The sequence below is a fragment of the Pocillopora damicornis genome, chromosome 7 (genome assembly GCF_964200805.1).
Source record: "Pocillopora damicornis chromosome 7, jaPocDami1.2, whole genome shotgun sequence".
NCBI classification, from domain to species: domain Eukaryota; kingdom Metazoa; phylum Cnidaria; class Anthozoa; order Scleractinia; family Pocilloporidae; genus Pocillopora; species Pocillopora damicornis.
Genome location: NC_142676.1, coordinates 12,511,166 through 12,530,285, shown reverse-complemented (window position 1 = coordinate 12,530,285; position 19,120 = coordinate 12,511,166). Strand labels below are relative to the sequence as shown.

At 36.2% G+C, this 19,120-nt stretch overlaps 3 protein-coding genes and 1 pseudogene across 3 annotated transcripts; all 4 read right to left on the bottom strand.

Moving 5' to 3' along the window:
• The window catches only part of LOC149042613 (uncharacterized), an 85,018-nt pseudogene that overhangs the window by 15,287 nt on the left and 50,611 nt on the right, over window positions 1-19,120 (bottom strand).
• LOC149042619 (uncharacterized) lies at window positions 4,311-8,326 on the bottom strand. Its single transcript, XM_089212136.1, has 3 exons — window positions 8,028-8,326; window positions 7,337-7,399; window positions 4,311-5,961 (listed from the first exon to the last, which is right to left on the bottom strand). Exon 3 carries the CDS (start codon window positions 5,855-5,857, stop codon window positions 4,910-4,912), a length of 948 nt encoding a protein of 315 aa, XP_089068262.1. The 5' UTR covers window positions 5,858-5,961; window positions 7,337-7,399; window positions 8,028-8,326; the 3' UTR covers window positions 4,311-4,909.
• Window positions 12,050-13,423, bottom strand: LOC149042618 (uncharacterized). The gene has a single exon (XM_089212135.1). The coding sequence runs from the start codon at window positions 13,421-13,423 to the stop codon at window positions 12,050-12,052; it is 1,374 nt and encodes a 457-aa protein (XP_089068261.1).
• LOC113678271 (uncharacterized) lies at window positions 13,490-16,713 on the bottom strand. The gene is made up of 2 exons (XM_089212134.1): window positions 16,588-16,713; window positions 13,490-16,419 (listed from the first exon to the last, which is right to left on the bottom strand). The coding sequence occupies exon 2, from the start codon at window positions 15,374-15,376 to the stop codon at window positions 13,490-13,492; it is 1,887 nt and encodes a 628-aa protein (XP_089068260.1). The 5' UTR covers window positions 15,377-16,419; window positions 16,588-16,713.

Here is a 19,120-nt window from a genome sequence, read left to right as displayed (position 1 = left end):
TGTCCCCTAAAAAAGCGAGCGATTTTTGCGACAAATTTTACTGAAGTATTTGTGCCCAAAAAAAAAATTGCAAGAGTTGAAATTCAACATAAATTCGATTATAAACGGCACAATTTTTCAATAAACAATTTGGTTTTAGCCGCAGAATTAATACGCTAACAGCAATTTTTGTGAAAGATAAGAGAAGCAAGATTTAGATGTTTGTTTTGTCTCATTTTGACAACATCGGAAACTGACCAATCAGAAGCAGTCATTCCCACGGCTTGTGTAAACATTGCAACACGATCTGACAGAAATCGGCTGAGTAAAGCGTTGTTTTTTTAAACTACAAAATTGTGATTCGAAATAAAAGACTTTTAGACTTATCCTGACTCTTCTTCTCCCAAAACCACTTTAGTAGGGTTTCATCCAATTCTGGATACTTTGACAAAATGTTCAAAATTGCGGCTTTTTCCCCCGAAGTTGTTGTGAGAAAGGCTTCAGTGCCCAAAACAGGATTAAAAATGCATTGAGAAACAGACTAAAAGCCAACAGGTTAGATGTACTTATGACCATAGACATCGAGGGGCCACCTTCTGTGGACTTTGATTTTTCATTAGCCCTTGAAGAGTGGGCTATAAAGAACAGGAGAAATTTGAAATCGTGAAATACTGCTATTATACATGTTTACAGAGAAAGATAAAAAGAAGCATGCCACCTTACAATGTAACTTGTTGCTATTTCATTAAATGTTTAAAATTTTAGTTCAGTTTGAAATTTTCCCTATGCTTAGGCGACCCTCAGAAATAGAAAATGTCCCCCCAAAAATAACCTAAAGGAACAAATTGACCCTAAATAGTCAAATCCTAGCTCAAACACTGCTAATATATAGAGCTTCTTAGGAGTTGGTAACGTATTAGTTCGGAATAATTTCGAGTTCGTTTTGGTAGCATCATTCTAAAGCTATGAAGCGAAGAATTTACTGGAAAAGCTGTTTGCGAAAGTCAAAACTTTCGCTGGAAGCTAAGTTTAGGTCGGACACGCCGAATCTCGTATCGTTCTGTCGTCGATGGAACGCTTGTTGGAAATGTAAGATTACGCGAAAGTCACGCATGTGGTTGTTTGCTCACTTCATTGATATGTTTGTTTGTTTGTTTGTAGTTTTTTTTGGGTATCCTGGAGTATTTCAGGATGGTCATGATTTAAATGCAATTTGTGCAAGTCCCTGAATATTACATTTCGTTCATAGCTTTGTTTTAGCTTTCTTCCCGTGCGAACTACGATTATTATTCATTTAGTGTTGAGAGTTATTCAATTTACTCGCGCCGTAGTCACTGTGCGTAATATTTATCTTTAGCGCTCGCATTTCGCTTTAAAGTGTACCAGATACGACCCATCCGTCCACGAATTTATGATACCCCTCCTTATAGCAAACGAGGTCAGTGAGAGAGAATTGTTTTCAAACTCAAACGTTTATTATAGTTTATTAAAACTTGTCCATACTATAACAACACTACATTGTAAAATGTAGGAAATGTTTGACATTCGCAAATGTTTAAACTGAGCCTAATGAATTTATAGTAAAACAAAGACGAATTAACTTCGAAAATTAAATTCTCATGACATAAAAACACAACTGAAACTGCACGGCTGGGAACCGAGTGTTGAGTAAACATGAACGAAATAAGTTTCTTTGCATCTGAGTTCAAATAACCAACTTCAAAGTTAAAAAAAACAACAAAGAACTACAGAAGAACTCTTAACAGACTGCCTTCAGTTCTTTTACTACTCGAGAGTTCGCATTATACGCGACAGTTATATTGTTTAAGAGTAGCAGCATTTCTGCTATCTCTGCCTCAGAAAACTTAGCAAAGTCTCCTTTAATTACATTACTTAGCACATCCTGAAACGCAGTTAAATGGATTTGTCGATCATTGAGATATAAAACTAGTTTTGCACATACATATTGTGAACAGTTAGAAATTCTCATTGTGTCTCCACACCAATCACAGTGTACAACGTTACTTGAAGTTCCTTGCAGAATTCTTTTCGCACAGTTGAAGCATGCAATGAATCTTTTTACTTTCTCAATTGTGTGAATATTTGCTACGGTTACTGTCACAGTTTCATTTCTGGACTTCAACTATTCTTCTGGAATTTGAAGCTGAGAGATTGTTGTATCTGTTACAGGTGTAACAACTGAACTGCGCATGGTTGACAGTTTTTTTGCTTCGTTCCAAACACGTACCTGAATTGGCGCAATCCGGTAGACAGTTCCAATTTTGATCACTGCAATATTTTCTTCCCAAAGGTCAATTGCGATTGTTCCAGTTGTATCTGCGAAGGTGGCTTGTGCCAATCTCAGTTTGTTTTGACCTGCAAGTTCTTGATCGCACATGTGAACGATCTTTCCACAAATGGTTACTTTATCCCAGTCACTAGAAGAATTCAAAATTTGTGCAACTGAAAGGATTGGTGATGTAGCTACTGTGTCCACGGAGTACTGGAAGGAATACTCGGTTTGATCGGGAACAGAAATCTTTGTTATGTCATTGATGATAAGTTTCTTGCCATCACTTGTATGCGTGAATCGCTGAATTTTCACCGGAGTGTGAGACTTTTGACTGTCGCTTAGAAGTTTATGTTTCTGCTTGGAATAAAGCAACGCATCTTTACATCCATTTTCGCTGGTTTGCAACAACAGAGTAGAGTAGTAGAGAGTATTTTTCTTATTCCGTTTTGATGGCGATAACTGATGAACGTAGGCAATAACAACATAGTCGGTGGCTTTGGACAGTTCGCTCTCCTTTTTGGAACACTGTTGCTGCTGTGAAATGCAACTTGTCTGCCCGACTTCTTTTTCCATGGAGCTGGAGTCGTCCATCGAAGACAGTGATAATTCCAAAGCACTTGGATGGTCTTTGCTACCACTGGTGTGACTCGCATCACTAGCCGAGGACGAGGATAAGTTGAAATCTAAGGCGCTTGGCTGTCCGGTGGTTCTACTTGTATCTTGGGCGAACAAGGAAGATGGATTTAAGTTATCTGACAGTATGTCTCCTGCGCTAAAGACGCTTGGATGGCCCACCGGGTTGACAGTTGTTCGGGACTGTTTCGCCGTTTTCTGCTTCGTATTAACCCTCGCAGGCCTGCTTGTTGACATCCTGATCTGATTGAGTTAACTAAAGTGGAGTGTTCGTCGTTTTTATACTCATTTGGAGGATCGAAAATACTGTTTTCTGATTGGCCAAGTAAGTTTGGTGTAGCTTTGTAATTGGCAGATTTCGATATATGCCAGAAATCATGACCATCAAGCGTGCACTCTGCGTGTTGGAATAGGTCCGCAGTGCGTGGTAAACTACTTTACCTGTTTTAATAAAGTTTCAGGGTTTGAGCCAGGCCACGCCATTGTGCCAATCCCGCAATAAAATTTAAAATGCCCCGTCCGAAAATAATTCAGGGGTCAATTTGTCCCTTAAAAAAAGCGAGCGATTTTTGCGACAAATTTTACTGAAGTATTTGTGCACAAAAAAAAAAAATTGCAAGAGTTGAAATTCTCAACATAAATTCGACTTTAAACGGCACAATTTTTCAATAAACAATTTGGTTTTAGCCGCAGAATTAATACGCTAACAGCAATTTTTATGAAAGATAAGAGAAGCAAGATTTAGATGTTTGTTTTGTCTCATTTTGACAACATCGGAAACTGGCCAATCAGAAGCAGTCATTCCCACGGCTTGTGTAAACATTGCAACACGATCTGACAGAAATCGGCTGAGTAAAGCGTTTTTTTAAACTACAAAATTGTGATTCAAAATAAGACTTTTAGACTTATCCTGACTCTTCTTCTCCCAAAACCACTTTAGTAGTGTTTCATCCAATTCTGGATACTTTGACAAAATGTTCAAAATTGCGGCTTTTTCCCCCGAAGTTGTTGTGAGAAAGACTTCAGTGCCCAAAACAGGATTAAAAATGCATTGAGAAACAGACTAAAAGCCAACAGGTTAGATATACTTACTAGTTATAGTTCTCACTAGAGCTGCCCCCGCCCTACAGTACCATTTTCTTTTGTTTGTTTGTTTTTTTTAGTTGGGGTTGTTGTTTACAGTTGCGTAATTGTTCTGTTATGTTGTTACGGAATTGCGGCTCAGTACTTTGGTTTTAGTAATTTTGGATCTCAAAATACTAAAAGTGTACAAAATGTAGCTTTGGGAAGTGCTTGGAATGTTTTTTTCTTTTGCTGTGTGGTTTAACTTTGGATTTGTTTGTTCTTCACGATCAAGAAGAAGCAGAATGTAGGGACTTGGGTGAGTTTTAACATTGGAATGTTATGGGTGGCATTGGAGAACAGTTTATTATTATATTTAAACCTGACATTTTGCACATAATAGACTAGTTATTAGACACAATATTTTACCTTAAGAGGGCAATTTTAAATAGAATTTATTTGAAAGGCATTGAAAAATGGGTCTGTTGAATAGAACGTTCTATTATTATAAACTGTAAAAACGATAAGTGGATGAATTATAACTGGAACCGACAATATATTTTTATAATAATTGATCTTTTTTGATTGATTAATATAATATAACTATTGTGATGTGGTATCAAAATGGAAAAAAAATAATGGAACTACATGTATGTACAATATATTTGGCTTATAAAAACTGGAAAAAAGAGAAAAGTATGAAATTTGAACGAAACTATATATACAATATATTTTTCAAAATCTACTTTAAGTGACGATTATGTTTTTAACTTTGATATTAAGTAAAGTTGTATGAATAAAATTTCAAACGGGAACAACATTGATATAAAAAATAATTAAAAATAAAGTATTTTTGTTTGAACTTTTGGAGTTATCCAAAATGTCAAGATGGTACAGTGTCCAAATTTGATGGTCACCAACATGAAACAATGTTTGCTTTTATTACTCATTTTTTGATTTTTCTGGCGTTGGTGGCTGCAGTTGGTGATTTACTATCTCGGTAATAAATTTACCGTTTTTTGACAATGTGAAGTCAACATTTTCCAGCAACAGAAGTTTTTCTGTTAGTTCATCTATGTTGTTTCGGTATTGGAAAATGTCCTCGTTTAGGTAGACGCTGAGTGTGGCATGGTTTGCCACAACGTTGAATTGCTTCTCTTCCTTTTCCAGTTGAAAGGTTGTGCTCATGTCAACGTAACAGTTTTTAACGAGCATTGCTCTGTTGCAGGCTGTGCAACGAACCATAACTTTAGATTCTGTGTTTCCTGTGATTTTGCTCTTACATCCTTTGGTGTTGCACATTGCATTGATGTCAATGATGACATTTTGTATTTCTGGGCAGCAGATTTGAGGCTTGATAGCAGTTGCATCTGTATTTACGTTGGTAATATTTTGCTTCTCGGCTGGCTTTATAATGGTTTCTGTAGTGGTACTGATTTTCAACCCATAGTAGTACTTTACAGTGCAGTTGGAGATCTCAAAGAAATCCCCTTCCTTGATCAGAGGAATGGGGTCTGACCAAATCGAAATATCTATAGTTCCTGTTGAGTCTACTAATTTACCATCTCTTACTGGTCGTTTAGAGTTTTGTGGTGTTGGAGCTTCACTGTCCCATCGAATTAAGCCTGAGACTGTGACCATATCCCCTTGCCTCTTAGTTTTTAAAACATCTGCTACAGATGTAATGGGTGGTGCTGCTGGTGGTACATATTTAAATGGAATGGCCATTGTGGAGACATCCTTAACAATGCTGTTCTGGTGCATAAACACCACGCCACTCTGAACAACCCTAAGGTTGGTTATGGTGATGGGCTGTTGTGCTTTTTGTTTGTCTTTGAAAAGCTGGCTTTTCGTGGTGTCATCCATAGAACTTATCATTATTCTTATCATCTGCGTTTGGTCTACTGCTGTCTGCAGAATGATGTCGAAGTAATATGTAAATCCTTGCTGGCTTTTTCGATTTCGGTCTACTCTTTGTATATATCCAGTAAAGCCTGAAAAAAAAATGTTTATTTTATATTTTGTTAACTTATTTATGAAAATGCTAGAAACATTTTCTGTGTAAACTTTGCTTAACATCAGGTATATTATTTGCTCAAAATAATTCTTTGTTTGGATTGATTGAAGGCAGCTAGTAAATTTTGAATCTCCTTTTATAATTATTATGCAATCATTGCATCATATGTTGCATATTAGCAAATTCATGTATGTGAAGTTACGGCCTGTTTTTTTGCCTGGCCCAAGATGAAACAGTGAAAGCCAAAGGAAGTTTTTGGAGTTCAATAAATATCTTGAGAAAAAAAATGAAATATGTTGTGGTTGGCGCAGGAATACACATTAGGGACACTTAGAATAGAATTCATAAAATGTCCCCTCTTTGAGATTAATGGGTTTATTTCACAATCACCCAACTGAACTTCCTCTGTCATGTTGTTACTATTCATTGAACTACTGTATGCCATAGGATCTGCTTCTATGTTAAACATGCTCATGCTTTCATAAATTACAAAGAACCATCCTTTAGCAAAGTTTCTTTTCAGGGTGGCTAAACTACAAAATTCTTTAACACCTACACAAAGATCATCAATGTAGGTCCAGTTCCCTTGAGTAATAACTGCACAGGTAAAATGTCCATTATAACAACGCACCATCCCCTTTAACTTATATTCACATGAGCCTACATGCATATTTTCACACAAATTTATCAAATCCATAAGTTCCGGAGAGAATTCAATAAAGATAAATTTTGCCTGTGAACTATAGGTTAAAACTGGGTCATCTGTAGGGGTTTCACAATTAGGACAATTCAACTTTCCTGGTTCAGTTTGAATAGCAGAGATAAAATGTGGCCAAGAATTGTGATCCAATTGACATTTTTGTAATGCTGATCTTGTCACATAGTTAACCAAAATAGAGCTTTTGAGAGCTACAGTGACATGGCAGGTCTTACAAAATGACTCAAAGATTCTCTGAGATGAAAATATATTCATTTCCTCTGAAGAAAGATCACCAAAGGTTCGTTCCTCGAAAATCTGACTGAAGCACGCATTACAATCTCTTGACAAAAACGAGGGGCAATGGTGTTGTAAATATACCCAAAGCGGTTCCCTTAGTTCTCTCAACAATCTGTCATTTTCTTGTGACTCAATGTATCTTGCACATGTATTGAAAAGGAGTTCTGTGAATTCATTTCGCGCAGTTAGTATTGACAAATAGGGTAAAAATAGATGGGATGATATCTCAAGGAAACTATCCAACGCACAAGAATAAGTTCCTGGGGTACTTAAAACTGAATTCATAAAGTGGCTTTTTCGTTTCCACATGACTGAACGTTTCTTTGTTCCAACTGAGGAAACATGTAACACTCACCCACGTAATGATCCAACAGCGTTTTCGTACCTCTTGAACATGTCGATTGTAGTAAGTATCACTCTGAAAATAATCAAAAGTCAAATCCCTAGTTACAACCAGTAATTTCCTTTCTTTGACTACTGTTTACTTTCAATGGTGCTGCGAGTCCTTCGCGCCCAATAACAGACTTGCCTCTGACAAATCCAGAAATTGTCGAGTCTTTTGGCTTTGTGCAATAAGCTTGATTTTCGGCTGACAAATCGGAGTTAACCGAGTCTTTCGGTCAAAATGCTAAACTTACACCGTCTTCTGAGCATCGGTGAAATTATTTCTGAATTAACTTCTGTATAACACAAACGAGTCAAGACAGCTTTTAAGCACAAAACAGCACTCTCCACGCTTTTCACCCGATTTTCACACTTTGATGGTCGCGTGGACTTTGACCGAAGAAACTCTAAAACTCAGAGAATAATCCAACATCAAAGCAAACGAGTTAGAAGCTCAACTTTTTCATGTATTTGATATCTGGTTATACTTTAATTATGCTGCAAGTTCTTTGCCTTAAGTTCTCACGTTAGCTGACTGAGCTGTGGACCCTCCGCCGCCTTCGATCGAGACTTCACACAACTGTTTCTCTTTTGACGGATTTTGATCACCTTTTAAACTCAAAACTACCTTTAATTGTTAGAAAGATGCTATACACATTTACCGTTACACTTGGAAACGCTTCTCGACGCTTTTCAGGGACGCTTAACTCGAAATCTCGACAAGGACAAATCTCGTGTCAAAGACGCCGATCCTAAAAGTCCTCGCGCGCGTGTCTTTTTGCTGGCCGCCCATGACCATTTGCGGGAAAAACGTTGATACCTTGCGGCCGTGCAAGCGATCAAATCGAGATTTTTTCTGGTTATGATCTACCGAAAATACCCACATTCTCTCTTCTCCAGTCTTCCTCTATATTACGCGGGGAGTCCTAAGGTGCCTCCTCGGGTTTTTGGCCCTCTGGGGCCAAAAACCCTGCGGGGGCAATGACCATAGACATCGAGGGGCCACCTTCTGTGGACTTTGATTTTTCATTAGCCCTTGAAGAGTGGGCTATAAAGAACAGGAGAATTTTGAAATCGTGAAATACTGCTATTATACATGTTTACAGAGAAAGATAAAAAGAAGCATGCCACCTTACAATGTAACTTGTTGCTATTTCATTAAATGTTTAAAATTTTAGTTCAGTTTGAATTTTCCCTATGCTTAGGCGACCCTCAGAAATGGAAAATGTCCCCCCAAAAATAACCTAAAGGAACAAATTGACCCTAAATAGTCAAATCCTAGCTCAAACCCTGATAAAGGAAAAGGACAATCAAAATTAATGACAGTGAAAGTTTCTGAGAATTAGTTATTTTCAGAAAACAAGGTAAAACAGTTGATGAGATCAAGAATGCTTAATTTGTCACTGTAAGATTGCAAATGGAAGGTAAGGCGAAAAAAAAAAGAAAGGTTGAGGGGAAGGGGGGGTGGGGAAGGGGTTGCAGACTTACCTGTGGAAATTTGTTTAATGCAGGGTTGTCAATGAAGGTTGCAGTTAGAAATTAACCAAAATGTTAAAGGAGCTGCCTTGAAATTTCAAGACTGTGTTATATAGTTTATTTTTGTCTTTTGTAAATGGCTGTTAAACTGGACAAATCTTAGAAAGATGACTTCAAACTTAATTTTAAAAGGCCTGTTCTGGTACCAGATGAATAAGCAGCATTTCCTTATTAATAGTTTTGCAAGTTTCTCATTACAGATTCCTCTGAAAAAAAGGGAAACAACTCTTTTCATAATGATTTACTGCTTTCTTTTTTGTTGCTTTCTTAACTTAAAAACAATGTACATCATGATAAAATAATTTGTTATAGGGCACTGTGAAATGAGGCCCAAACAGCTTTATGATCTGTGAAATATGTTTCTAAAACATCTGCTTGTATATCAATGTTAGATATATTTGTATACATATGATCAATTATTGTGTTGTTGTCAGTTGTATAAGTTGATATGAGCTGTTTGTAATGTTTATCCCTCACTAGTAGATTATACAAAGGTCTTCTGTCTGTTTCAACAAGCCAATTTATATTAAAGTCTCCAGTAATGATATTGTTGTCTGGTGAAATGTTATTCAATACCTCAGTTATTGCTTCACAAAGTTGTCTTACAGGCACGTTTGGGGAGCGATATATCCCTATGATTGTCCAATCCTCAAGACTTGCTAACTTAATTACTGTCATTTCAACACCATGTATATTGTGACAATAGGGGTAGCCAGGTAAGTATGGGACTTTACTGTACACAGCTGTACCACCATGAGGCCTTGATCCATTACTGGAATTAAGGTTATTACGGAAGAGAACAAAACCAGCAATGTCATACATGTCATTATTATCTTGAGAACTAAATCTTGTTTCTGTGAAAATATTGATATCAGCACTTAAATAATTTAAGTCTTCACGTATATCTTCTATGTGTCTGTGAAGAGACCTTGCATTAAGATAACACAGTTTAAGAAGGGAAGATGTTATGTCATAGAGGGGGGAGATGCAAAGCTTAAGTTTTGCAGTTGTTCTTAATCTCTCCATTTCCTTCTTAACATCTGGATTAACAGCAATCTTGCTTTCACACAAATCAGAAATATACAGGCCTTCTATAGCAGTCACTCTACTGAGTCCCACATAATGTATGTGTGGAATAGTATTTCTGGTACTAAAATCCACAACAATTCTACTTTCAGTATCACCTTGTGACCTGTTAATTGTTTTTGCTGCTGCAGGACGCAATGGAAATTGTTTTCTAACAACTTGTGCTGTTTTGTTTCTACCTACTGCAAACTGTGTAGTCACAGGGTTTACTGGGGTCCAGGTGTGTTCAATTCCTTGTACATACAAATGTCTTTTTTCATTCCTTGTTTTCTGACCTACATCTGAGTGGTCAAATTGTACCCATACAATACCAGATGGTTTGGTTTGTTGATGTAACTGAACTAGTTTAACAACATTTCCAGCACCATTTGTCATGCCATCTTCAGTTCGTATATTCATAACAAGATCTGTTCTTTCACCCTCAGCAAGACAAAGGGTTGAGGCTAACTGTTTTGTTTTTCTTGGATCATTGGGTATTTTTCTTAGTATTTTGTTTCTTATCTCTGGAGAGATAGCTCCAATAACACTATCTTGAGCATTTATTATGAATTTGTTTCCTGTGGCTGCATTATGAGCCCTTTGATTAAATTCATCTACTTTCACATTCTGTATAAATAAGTGAGGTGCATCTATTGGATTGTTGATGTCTTCATGTTTAGCTCTCTCTTTAAGTTTTGCAATGTCAGCAGCTGTGTGTTTACCTTCACGCGACCTATTAAGTAGTTCTGCAAACAATTTGCTGTCTCTTTGACGCATGATTTCATTAAGTTCAAACATTTTAAAGTGTTTATGCCATAAACTGGGAGAAAGAACAGCATAATCTACATTTTTGAGGTCTTTGAAAATATAAGCATCCATAACAGGTTCTAATTGGAATAAGTCACCAATAGCAATTATGCTTACACCTCCAAAATCCTCTCTACAGCCTTTTATATCTTTAAGCCTATTGTTTAGCTGTATTGCAAACATACCATTTCCTACCATTGAGATTTCATCAACAAAAATCAATTTAACACCTCCAAACTGACTTCTCAAAGTGTTTAGTCTACTTGAATCAAGCTGTTTGTAATTTCTCAGCGATTGATTGGCAGGAATGGCCAGAGTGCTATGAAGAGTGTTACCCTTAATGGTATATGCAGCTTTACCAGTTGGAGCTAATAGTATAACTTTGATATGATGAAAATCATCACCAGCTCTAGTGTTATAATACTTAAGCGCTGCCTGATACAAAGCCTTTGTTAAATGTGATTTGCCAACACCAGCCCCTCCAGTGAGGAAGCAGTAGAAAGGGGTTTCTGAGGTTTTAATCTGATGTAAAATGTGATAAAAAAATTCTTTTTGCTCTTTATTGAGTGTCTGGATCATTTGACGAAAATCGCAATCTGGTAATTCATTCAATATCAGTGGTTCACCATTCAGCGATGTTGATAGAATGCCAAGATCATCAGAGAGGTCATAGTTTTCACTAAAATTAGGATGTAAATCTTCGGTACCCTCAGCTTCATCTTGCAATTCAACATTTTGTGTGTTTGGTGCTATGGGATCAAACTGCTCATCATTATAATCTGTGTTGTGTAAATCTTGTTCAATCTCATTTAAATCTTCACTACAGACAGTATACTGCATCATTTGTTTATCTATCTGTTCTTTCAAAAGAAGGTAATACTCTTGATATGAAGAACTGTTCCCCATTAAATCAGTTTCTTCATTTCGCCATGAAGTAAAAAGCATAATAAGTTCACGGTAGTGTTTTTCTGATTGAGATTTTACATTGAACCACACACTCCTAATTATTCTGGGTTTTAAATGCTGCTTTGGATTTCCTGGTTTTCCAACCTGTGTGCTTTCTTTGGCACAGTCAAAGAGTTCATCATCGTTTTCATCATCATCTCTTGTCTCCAGTGGGAGATTATCCAAATCAGTACTTTTGGATTTTTTCATGAAAGGTTTTTGACAAGAATCATACAATGCGGCCCAATCAGTTAGTGAAATATTCTCAAAACTGGCAGGCCTTTGTTTATACCTGTTTAACAGACCACTACAGTGAACTTCTTCTGAGTCATCATCCATTTCTTCTATTTTCATTCATTGGTTTCAAGAGTTGCACTCTTTCCTCAGGAGGTGTGGTGTTAATAAAAATCACTTGTCTGGAACTTTTTCTCATTGGTAGCTGAAGAACTATGTAAACTGCTTCCTGAGCACTTATTTCAACACTATTTAAAAATTGGTTGCCAATGTCTCTTACTTGTTGCTTTATACTGGAATTTCCTGCTCTGGCTTCATCACATGCTCTTCGTAAGAGCTGACTCATTCCTTTTTGAGATTTTGAAATATATGACACGATATATGCTGCACAAGCATAAACATCTAGCACAAATTGTATATCCATATTTGCCCTCCATGCCTTTAGACAGGCACTGTTATAATTGTTCACTCTTAGTTCATTTGGATTTCTTCTCAAAAATATGGTGGGAGAATTGAGACTTGATTGAATAGCAAGGTAGTAGTTTTGTTCTGTGACATTGAGATTAATCAGCAATTGGTCAAATGTGATGTCTTCACCTTCTTTCATGTCATTTAAATGTTTACTGATGTTTTTCCAAGTGCCTTTGTGTTTTCTAACCTCAGTTTCAGATACATCATCACCAAGAGGATGCAAAATGGTTGTTGACTTCATAGGTGGTTGTGGAAAATTGAACCTGCATTCTGCCTTTGACTTCTTACGACAAGTTTGGCAGTGCCTATGCATCTGTCTATTGACAAGAAGCAATAATTCTGGATCATTTTCTGGTTTTTTACAAGTTATTATTTTATCAATAAATGTTGTGACATCACTGTCGTTATTGCATCTATACACTGGTGCATCTTCAAGCCAAATTAACATGTGGATGTGAGGAGAACCTCTCTGTTGATATTCCACTCTGTAAAACCAGTCTGCTATTTTCCCTTGGGGAGCAGCACTGCTCATTAAAAAATGCCTCAAAAATTGATTGAACTGATAATCAAAATGTCGGGCACAAGTCACTGGATCACTCTGAATTAATCTGCACTTTTCTTCCCAGTTCAAATTCTCAAGTTCGATATCTGAATATTCTTTATCATGAACAAGCTTGCCAAGAATTCTAAGAAGATGTATCCACTGTGTTTCAGCTGACGAAAAACTACAAAATAAAGTAGCAGGCCCTAGTTGTCTGATCATTGCAAAGATATCTTTTTTTGCTTTCTCGAAATAAGGAGGGGAGCCACGAAGAGCTCTTAAGAATCTGTAGCCTTCATCAAGATGAACTAATCTTTCCAAGGTGCCTGGTTGCTTTAACTGACCAGCTGTAAGAAATCTATTATTGCCTTTACATTTTCGTAGTGCTATTTGAGATTTTCCTAGCAGAATCTTCATTTGTAATTTTTTAGTTTTAAAAAATATGTTCTCTGTAGACATTGCAGCTCGTCTATCTGACCTTCGTAATTCTGATTTGCAAATATGACTGTAATGAACATCAACTAGTCACTGTTCATTTTCTGGCCTCTTTTGACCTAGAAATATTCCTGGATAGGCTAACTCTTCAGAATATTTGTCCCTGAATATACTCAAAGGTACACTTCCTTCCCCAGGGGCAATGTTGTAAATTTGTTGTCGTTCATTGTCATCAAGAAAGTCAGTTGCAGTTAACATAGTATCGGTTACTCCTGAAGGTATTTCTGCATCCTCTTCAGTCCAGTCATCATGAAATTCACTGGTTTCTTGGCCTGCAGTCTTTTTGATAGCATTACATGTATCACTTATTTGTTCATTGCAGCTGGCTTGAGAAGCATCTTCACTCTCAGTTTCATTTTGCAAGGATATGTTACAATTTGCCATCTTGTCTTTACTAAAAGATATTCCTTGTTCCCTATAAAGATTACTGTTAGTAGCCAGCCAGTTTGCTGCTTGTAAGATTTTATATGGTCTTACATTTAAGGACAGCGCAGAACTCTTATACTGTAATCGTCTCTTTAACTGAACTTTTATTGTGCCACTTTCCTCAGGTAACCGTGGTAACACATTAACAGTATTGTTAACATCTGCTGGTATGTTCACAACATTTCCTTTTATTTTCAACTGATTTCCTCTTGGGGCTTGCATAAGCTTTTGGAAAGCTAATCTAGGTGCTAGAAGTCTGCACTCTAACTTGTTTAAATCAAAAAAGTCTGGTTTCACTGGAAAGGTCATTCCATTCATAGCTGCACAAGGTGGTATTTTGTTTTTCTTCAGATTTTTATCACAAGACTGACAAATCCACTCAATGTTATTGACACTTTTTTTACTCAGCAAATATTTTCCTACGTTAGGATTGGAAACTCTCAGCCTTTCAGCCTTAACAACACTCTGTTTATACCACAATTGGTCACAGCAAGAAAAAATGTACAGTGGACCTCTAGAAACAGCTACATGAAATTTTCGGATTTCATTAGCAATGGTTAAACTATTGGAAATATTTTTTCTATACTCTTGATGTGTTTGCAATCTCTTTTGCCTACATTCAACAGATGCATTTGCAATTTTTTCTTTCTCATACTGACGTTGATTTGCCAGTCTCTGTTGTCTACATTTGACAGATTCATTTGCAATTTTTTCTTTCTCATACTGACGTTGATTTGCCAGTCTCTGTTGTCTACATTTGACAGATTCATTTGCTTTTCTTTCTTTATCATACTGACGTTGATTTGCCAGTCTCTGTTGTCTACATTCAACAGATTCATTTGCATTTTTTTCTTTCTCATACTGACGTTGATTTGCCAGTCTGTGTTGTCTACACTCAACAGATTCATTTGCAATTTTTTCTTTTTGATATAGAGATTGACTAGCCAGTCTTTTTTGTCTAGATTCAACAGATTCACTTGCACGACTCTTTCTCTTATTTTTGCGCTGTTGTGCCAACCTCTTTTGCCTAGATTCTTCACTTTCATTTGCCTTTCTCTTTTTCTCATATTCACGTCGGGCAATCAACCGTTTTTCCCTTATGTCTGCTATTTCACTTGAACATTTTCGCTTTCTGTTAACAAGCTTTTTTGGATTATTTTTGTCACTTGAACGTGACTCTTCATTCTTCTGGCTGTTTTGAACACTTTTCAAATCAAGTTGACAATCACTGATTAAAACACCTTTGATTTCAAAAGGAACAACCCCTACTTCTGAGCAAGACATTTGCAAATATGACACAATGTTTTTAAGGCCTTCAGTGCTCAGCAAAGTACATTTCCCAACTGAATGGGGCATGCCATAAAAATCTTTTGAATGAGAGTCAAAAATCTTAAAGCTTTGTTCAGAATTTTTAAACACTGCAACAGTATTGTTTCCAACAGTTAACAAACAACAATGGTAGTTTAGTCCAGAATTTGAAAATACTTCCATCAGTGAATTTTAAAGAGACATGTATGGGCCATTATTTGATGTCATGAACAAACTTCCAGTTAATGACTCACTGTATTGCAATGTATACACTTTGTTGTAAAGTGAAACAGCACATGGAACATCAGTTAACAGCAAATAATCTTATGTTTGCACGGAATATCTAATAGAAACATATAGATTATTTCCAATGGTCAAAATATTATTCAAAGTGGAAGAAGTCCATTCATTGATATGTTCTACTTGATGATAAATAATAGCAGTAAGTTACATTGCTACACATTGCTTACCAGCATTTTCACCAAAGAGTGCTTCATTTCCTTGACTGTAGTCTGCAGACACTGTTATCATTGGGTCTATGATATCAAATATCGTAGGGCCAGGATTTTCCTCAACATCATTTGCTTGTCTTATAAGCAATGGAATATAAACATTGTAGCACATCATTTGTGTAAACCAAAACATCACTTGATTCAACATTTTGTATTGCATAACAACTTGTTTCAGTGTCGGCAAATAATTACATTTAAATAAAACGTCATTAGCATTATATTCCAAAACCGATCCTTAAAGCGCGACGAGGCATCCTTTGTTTTCACGAAATTGTCACGAGATCCAATCCTTGAACGGAATTGTTCAATAGAGATCCCCATATTTACTTGTGTTCTTGAGCGAGCAACAAACTAGAAATAAACTAGAAACTCAGTTTATTAAAATAAATAACACTCTTGACAGTTCTAGGCAAACAATAGTTTCTTTCAGTATGTGACACTTTGAGACACTCGTGAGACACTTTGAGACACTTTGAGACACTTTGAGACACTCTGAGACTCTTTGAAGTACAACCCGCACAAATATATTCAAGCCGACAAATGTTGGCTTGCCAGAGTACAATGACTCCTTTCAATCTGGCACAACCCGCACCAAAGGTCCAAGCCGATAAATGTTGGCTTGTGAAAGCGTAAAAGCTCCTGTGCAACCTGCACTGAACACAACCCGCATTTCAGCGTGTTGGCTTGCGTGAAAAAATCTTCTGTTATAAACACCTGAAGAAATAACGAAATAAACGCCTCAGATTATGAAAGAAAGAACACAAACCAGGTGCACAAACGTAATCACCTTTCGTGAGAGGTTAATCGTGAAGCTCCCACAACAAAATTGAAAAGGTAAAGGACGCAAAGAATGCGTGAAAATAGAAAATGAATTATCCTTACCTTGGAAACAAAAATCTCCAGGAAACAATTATGAAATTCCGTATAAGTTCTCCAAAACCCAAAATCTGAGAAGAGAAATGGCCGCTGTACAATACACAGTGAAAAAAACATCTACTGGAATCCAGTCTTCACGGCTCAGATAGAAACCACGTGACACGCACTTCTCTCTCGTGGACAAATAAATAAAGAAATAAATTTCGCGGGCCTTGACAAAGTGTGGGAAATCCCATACAAAAACTGGTCATCAAAGGACACATAACATTATAGAAATAGTAATTATTAGTGATAATAGTGATAATAATAATAATTGTGATATTCCCCTAAACAACTTGGCATGTTACAAGAACATCTCTTCATAATATAAAATATTAATTATGATAATAATAAAAATAACTAATAATAATGATATTCCCCTAAACTACTTAGCATGTTACAAGAACATCTCTACATAGTTTAAAATAATAATAATAATAATAATAATAATAACTGTAATAATAATGATATTCCCCTAAACTACTCGGCATGTTACAAGAACATCTCTGCTTAGCACAAAATAATAATAATAATAATAATAATAATAATAATGATATTCCTCTAAACTACTTAGCATGTTACAAGAACATCTCTGCATAGTATACAACAACAACAATTATAACTTTTTAAAATAAATAATGCAAGTAACTTTATTTGATTCTTTTCCTACAATATAGTGTAAACTTAATTAAATTAAAATCTGTTATAGGTCTCATTTCACATAGTTATTTCAGTCTAATGAGTACATTCTATCGACTACAATCTGTTACTTCCTAATCCTATCCTTAACTATTTCCGAGTTCAACCTAGCTCTAGGGAATTATCATGGAAAATCTTATTTGAAGATAAAAAAAACATCCATCATATATTAAAAAATCTAAAAACAAAAACAAAAACTTTTCTTTAAATCCACTATGAAATAAAAACCTATGAAAATCTTGTGAAACAATTCATTGTAAATTCACATATTTTTCACGGGTTTTTCATGGTTAAATCAATGACATTTTCATGGTCTCAGTACCATGAAAAAGACCTGAAAAATCCCATGAAAAACCTGTGAAAATTTTCATATTAACGACCCATGAAATATTGAGTAAAGTGACCTAGAAGCCATGAAAAACCCATGAAAATGGCATTTCATGGCCTTTTCAAAGGTACTGAGAAACCCATGAATTTCACGCCCAAAAATTTCATGGTGTCAAAGTTCACTAGTTTTTAATGGGTTGCAGCAAATCATGACCCGTGAATATCCTGTGAATATGTAAAAATTAAAATTTTCCTTGAATTTTCATGGCCTCTCCATGGTATTTTCATGGCACATGAAAGTTAATTGCCAATTGGTTTTCATGGGGTTGTTAGGAATATGCAAGGACCATGAAAATTCTTTGGAAACCCCATGAATTTAGAATGAAAATTCTTCACTTTTCTTGTACCAAAGACTGCACTACAGTGTATAGCTTGCAATATACCACAACTGTAATACATACAAAATCACTTAAATTATACATTGAAGAACTAACCTCTCTGTGAAACTTCTTGGTACTGTTGTACAAGCACACACACATGAAAGAAATGACTAGAAATCTGAATTCTCTGATAATTTATTTTGTTTCACCAGCTGTACATAAATATTAATTTTGGATTCCAAAATTGTAATAATGTTTACACTTTCTTAAATCAAAAAAGTTGGTATGCAATTTTCCGCAAATGTTGTTTTAGCTCTATTTTTATATCACTGATTTTCCTTGTATTTAGTGCGCGTGCTCCGATGTCTACGCATAGTGAGATGACCAAGCTTGAACTTACCCCTTCATGTTGTAATGCATCGACACACTAATCTTGAGGAAACTTCTTTGAATAAACTTTCCAGACAGTCCATTAAGTTGATCTGGAAAAAAAGAGACTGATACACAAACACTAGTACTGAAAGTACCACTTGAGGTACAAAAAAACCGCCACTTCTTCATAAATCACGTGTCCTATCACCTTAGGTCATCGCAGTCATCATAGGCCAGCGGTCACATGGTGACCTCACAGGTCATTGTGTTCGACATTGCCAAATGACTCTTAAGAGGTCTTGTCCTTGTGTCTGTAATCTTACAAAATAAGGCAGCACAAAAGTTGTTCAATGTTTGGAATTCGAAGCAAGTAGCAATAGACAGGCCATCAGAGTCCAAGAAAGCCAGATCTGACATCAACAGTGATTTCTGTGAGAGCAATCACGAAATTGACAACAATGTTGCAGATGGCGATGTCAATGAATACATTAAGGTAACGGTTCATTGCAACTGAGAAGATGGCCTGACTCTGATAACCGGTGACTCTATGAACGTGGTAAAAATGGCATTTTTTTCAGGTTACATATGCACACTATTCAAAGTTCCAAATTGAGGTGAGAAAGTGATTGATTTTTCATTGTTTTGTCCCACATTTCGTGTAGATGCAATGTGTACTATTGCCGTGCAACTTAAGCATCTGTACTGTGCAGGTGCCCTACCAG

What these genes read in the sequence shown, in the direction of transcription:
- LOC149042619 (XM_089212136.1), bottom strand. Translation starts at nt 5,857, where the DNA reads ATGATAAGAATAATGATAAGTTCTATGGATGACACCACGAAAAGCCAG.
- LOC149042618 (XM_089212135.1), bottom strand. Translation starts at nt 13,423, where the DNA reads ATGTCTACAGAGAACATATTTTTTAAAACTAAAAAATTACAAATGAAG.
- LOC113678271 (XM_089212134.1), bottom strand. Translation starts at nt 15,376, where the DNA reads ATGGAAGTATTTTCAAATTCTGGACTAAACTACCATTGTTGTTTGTTA.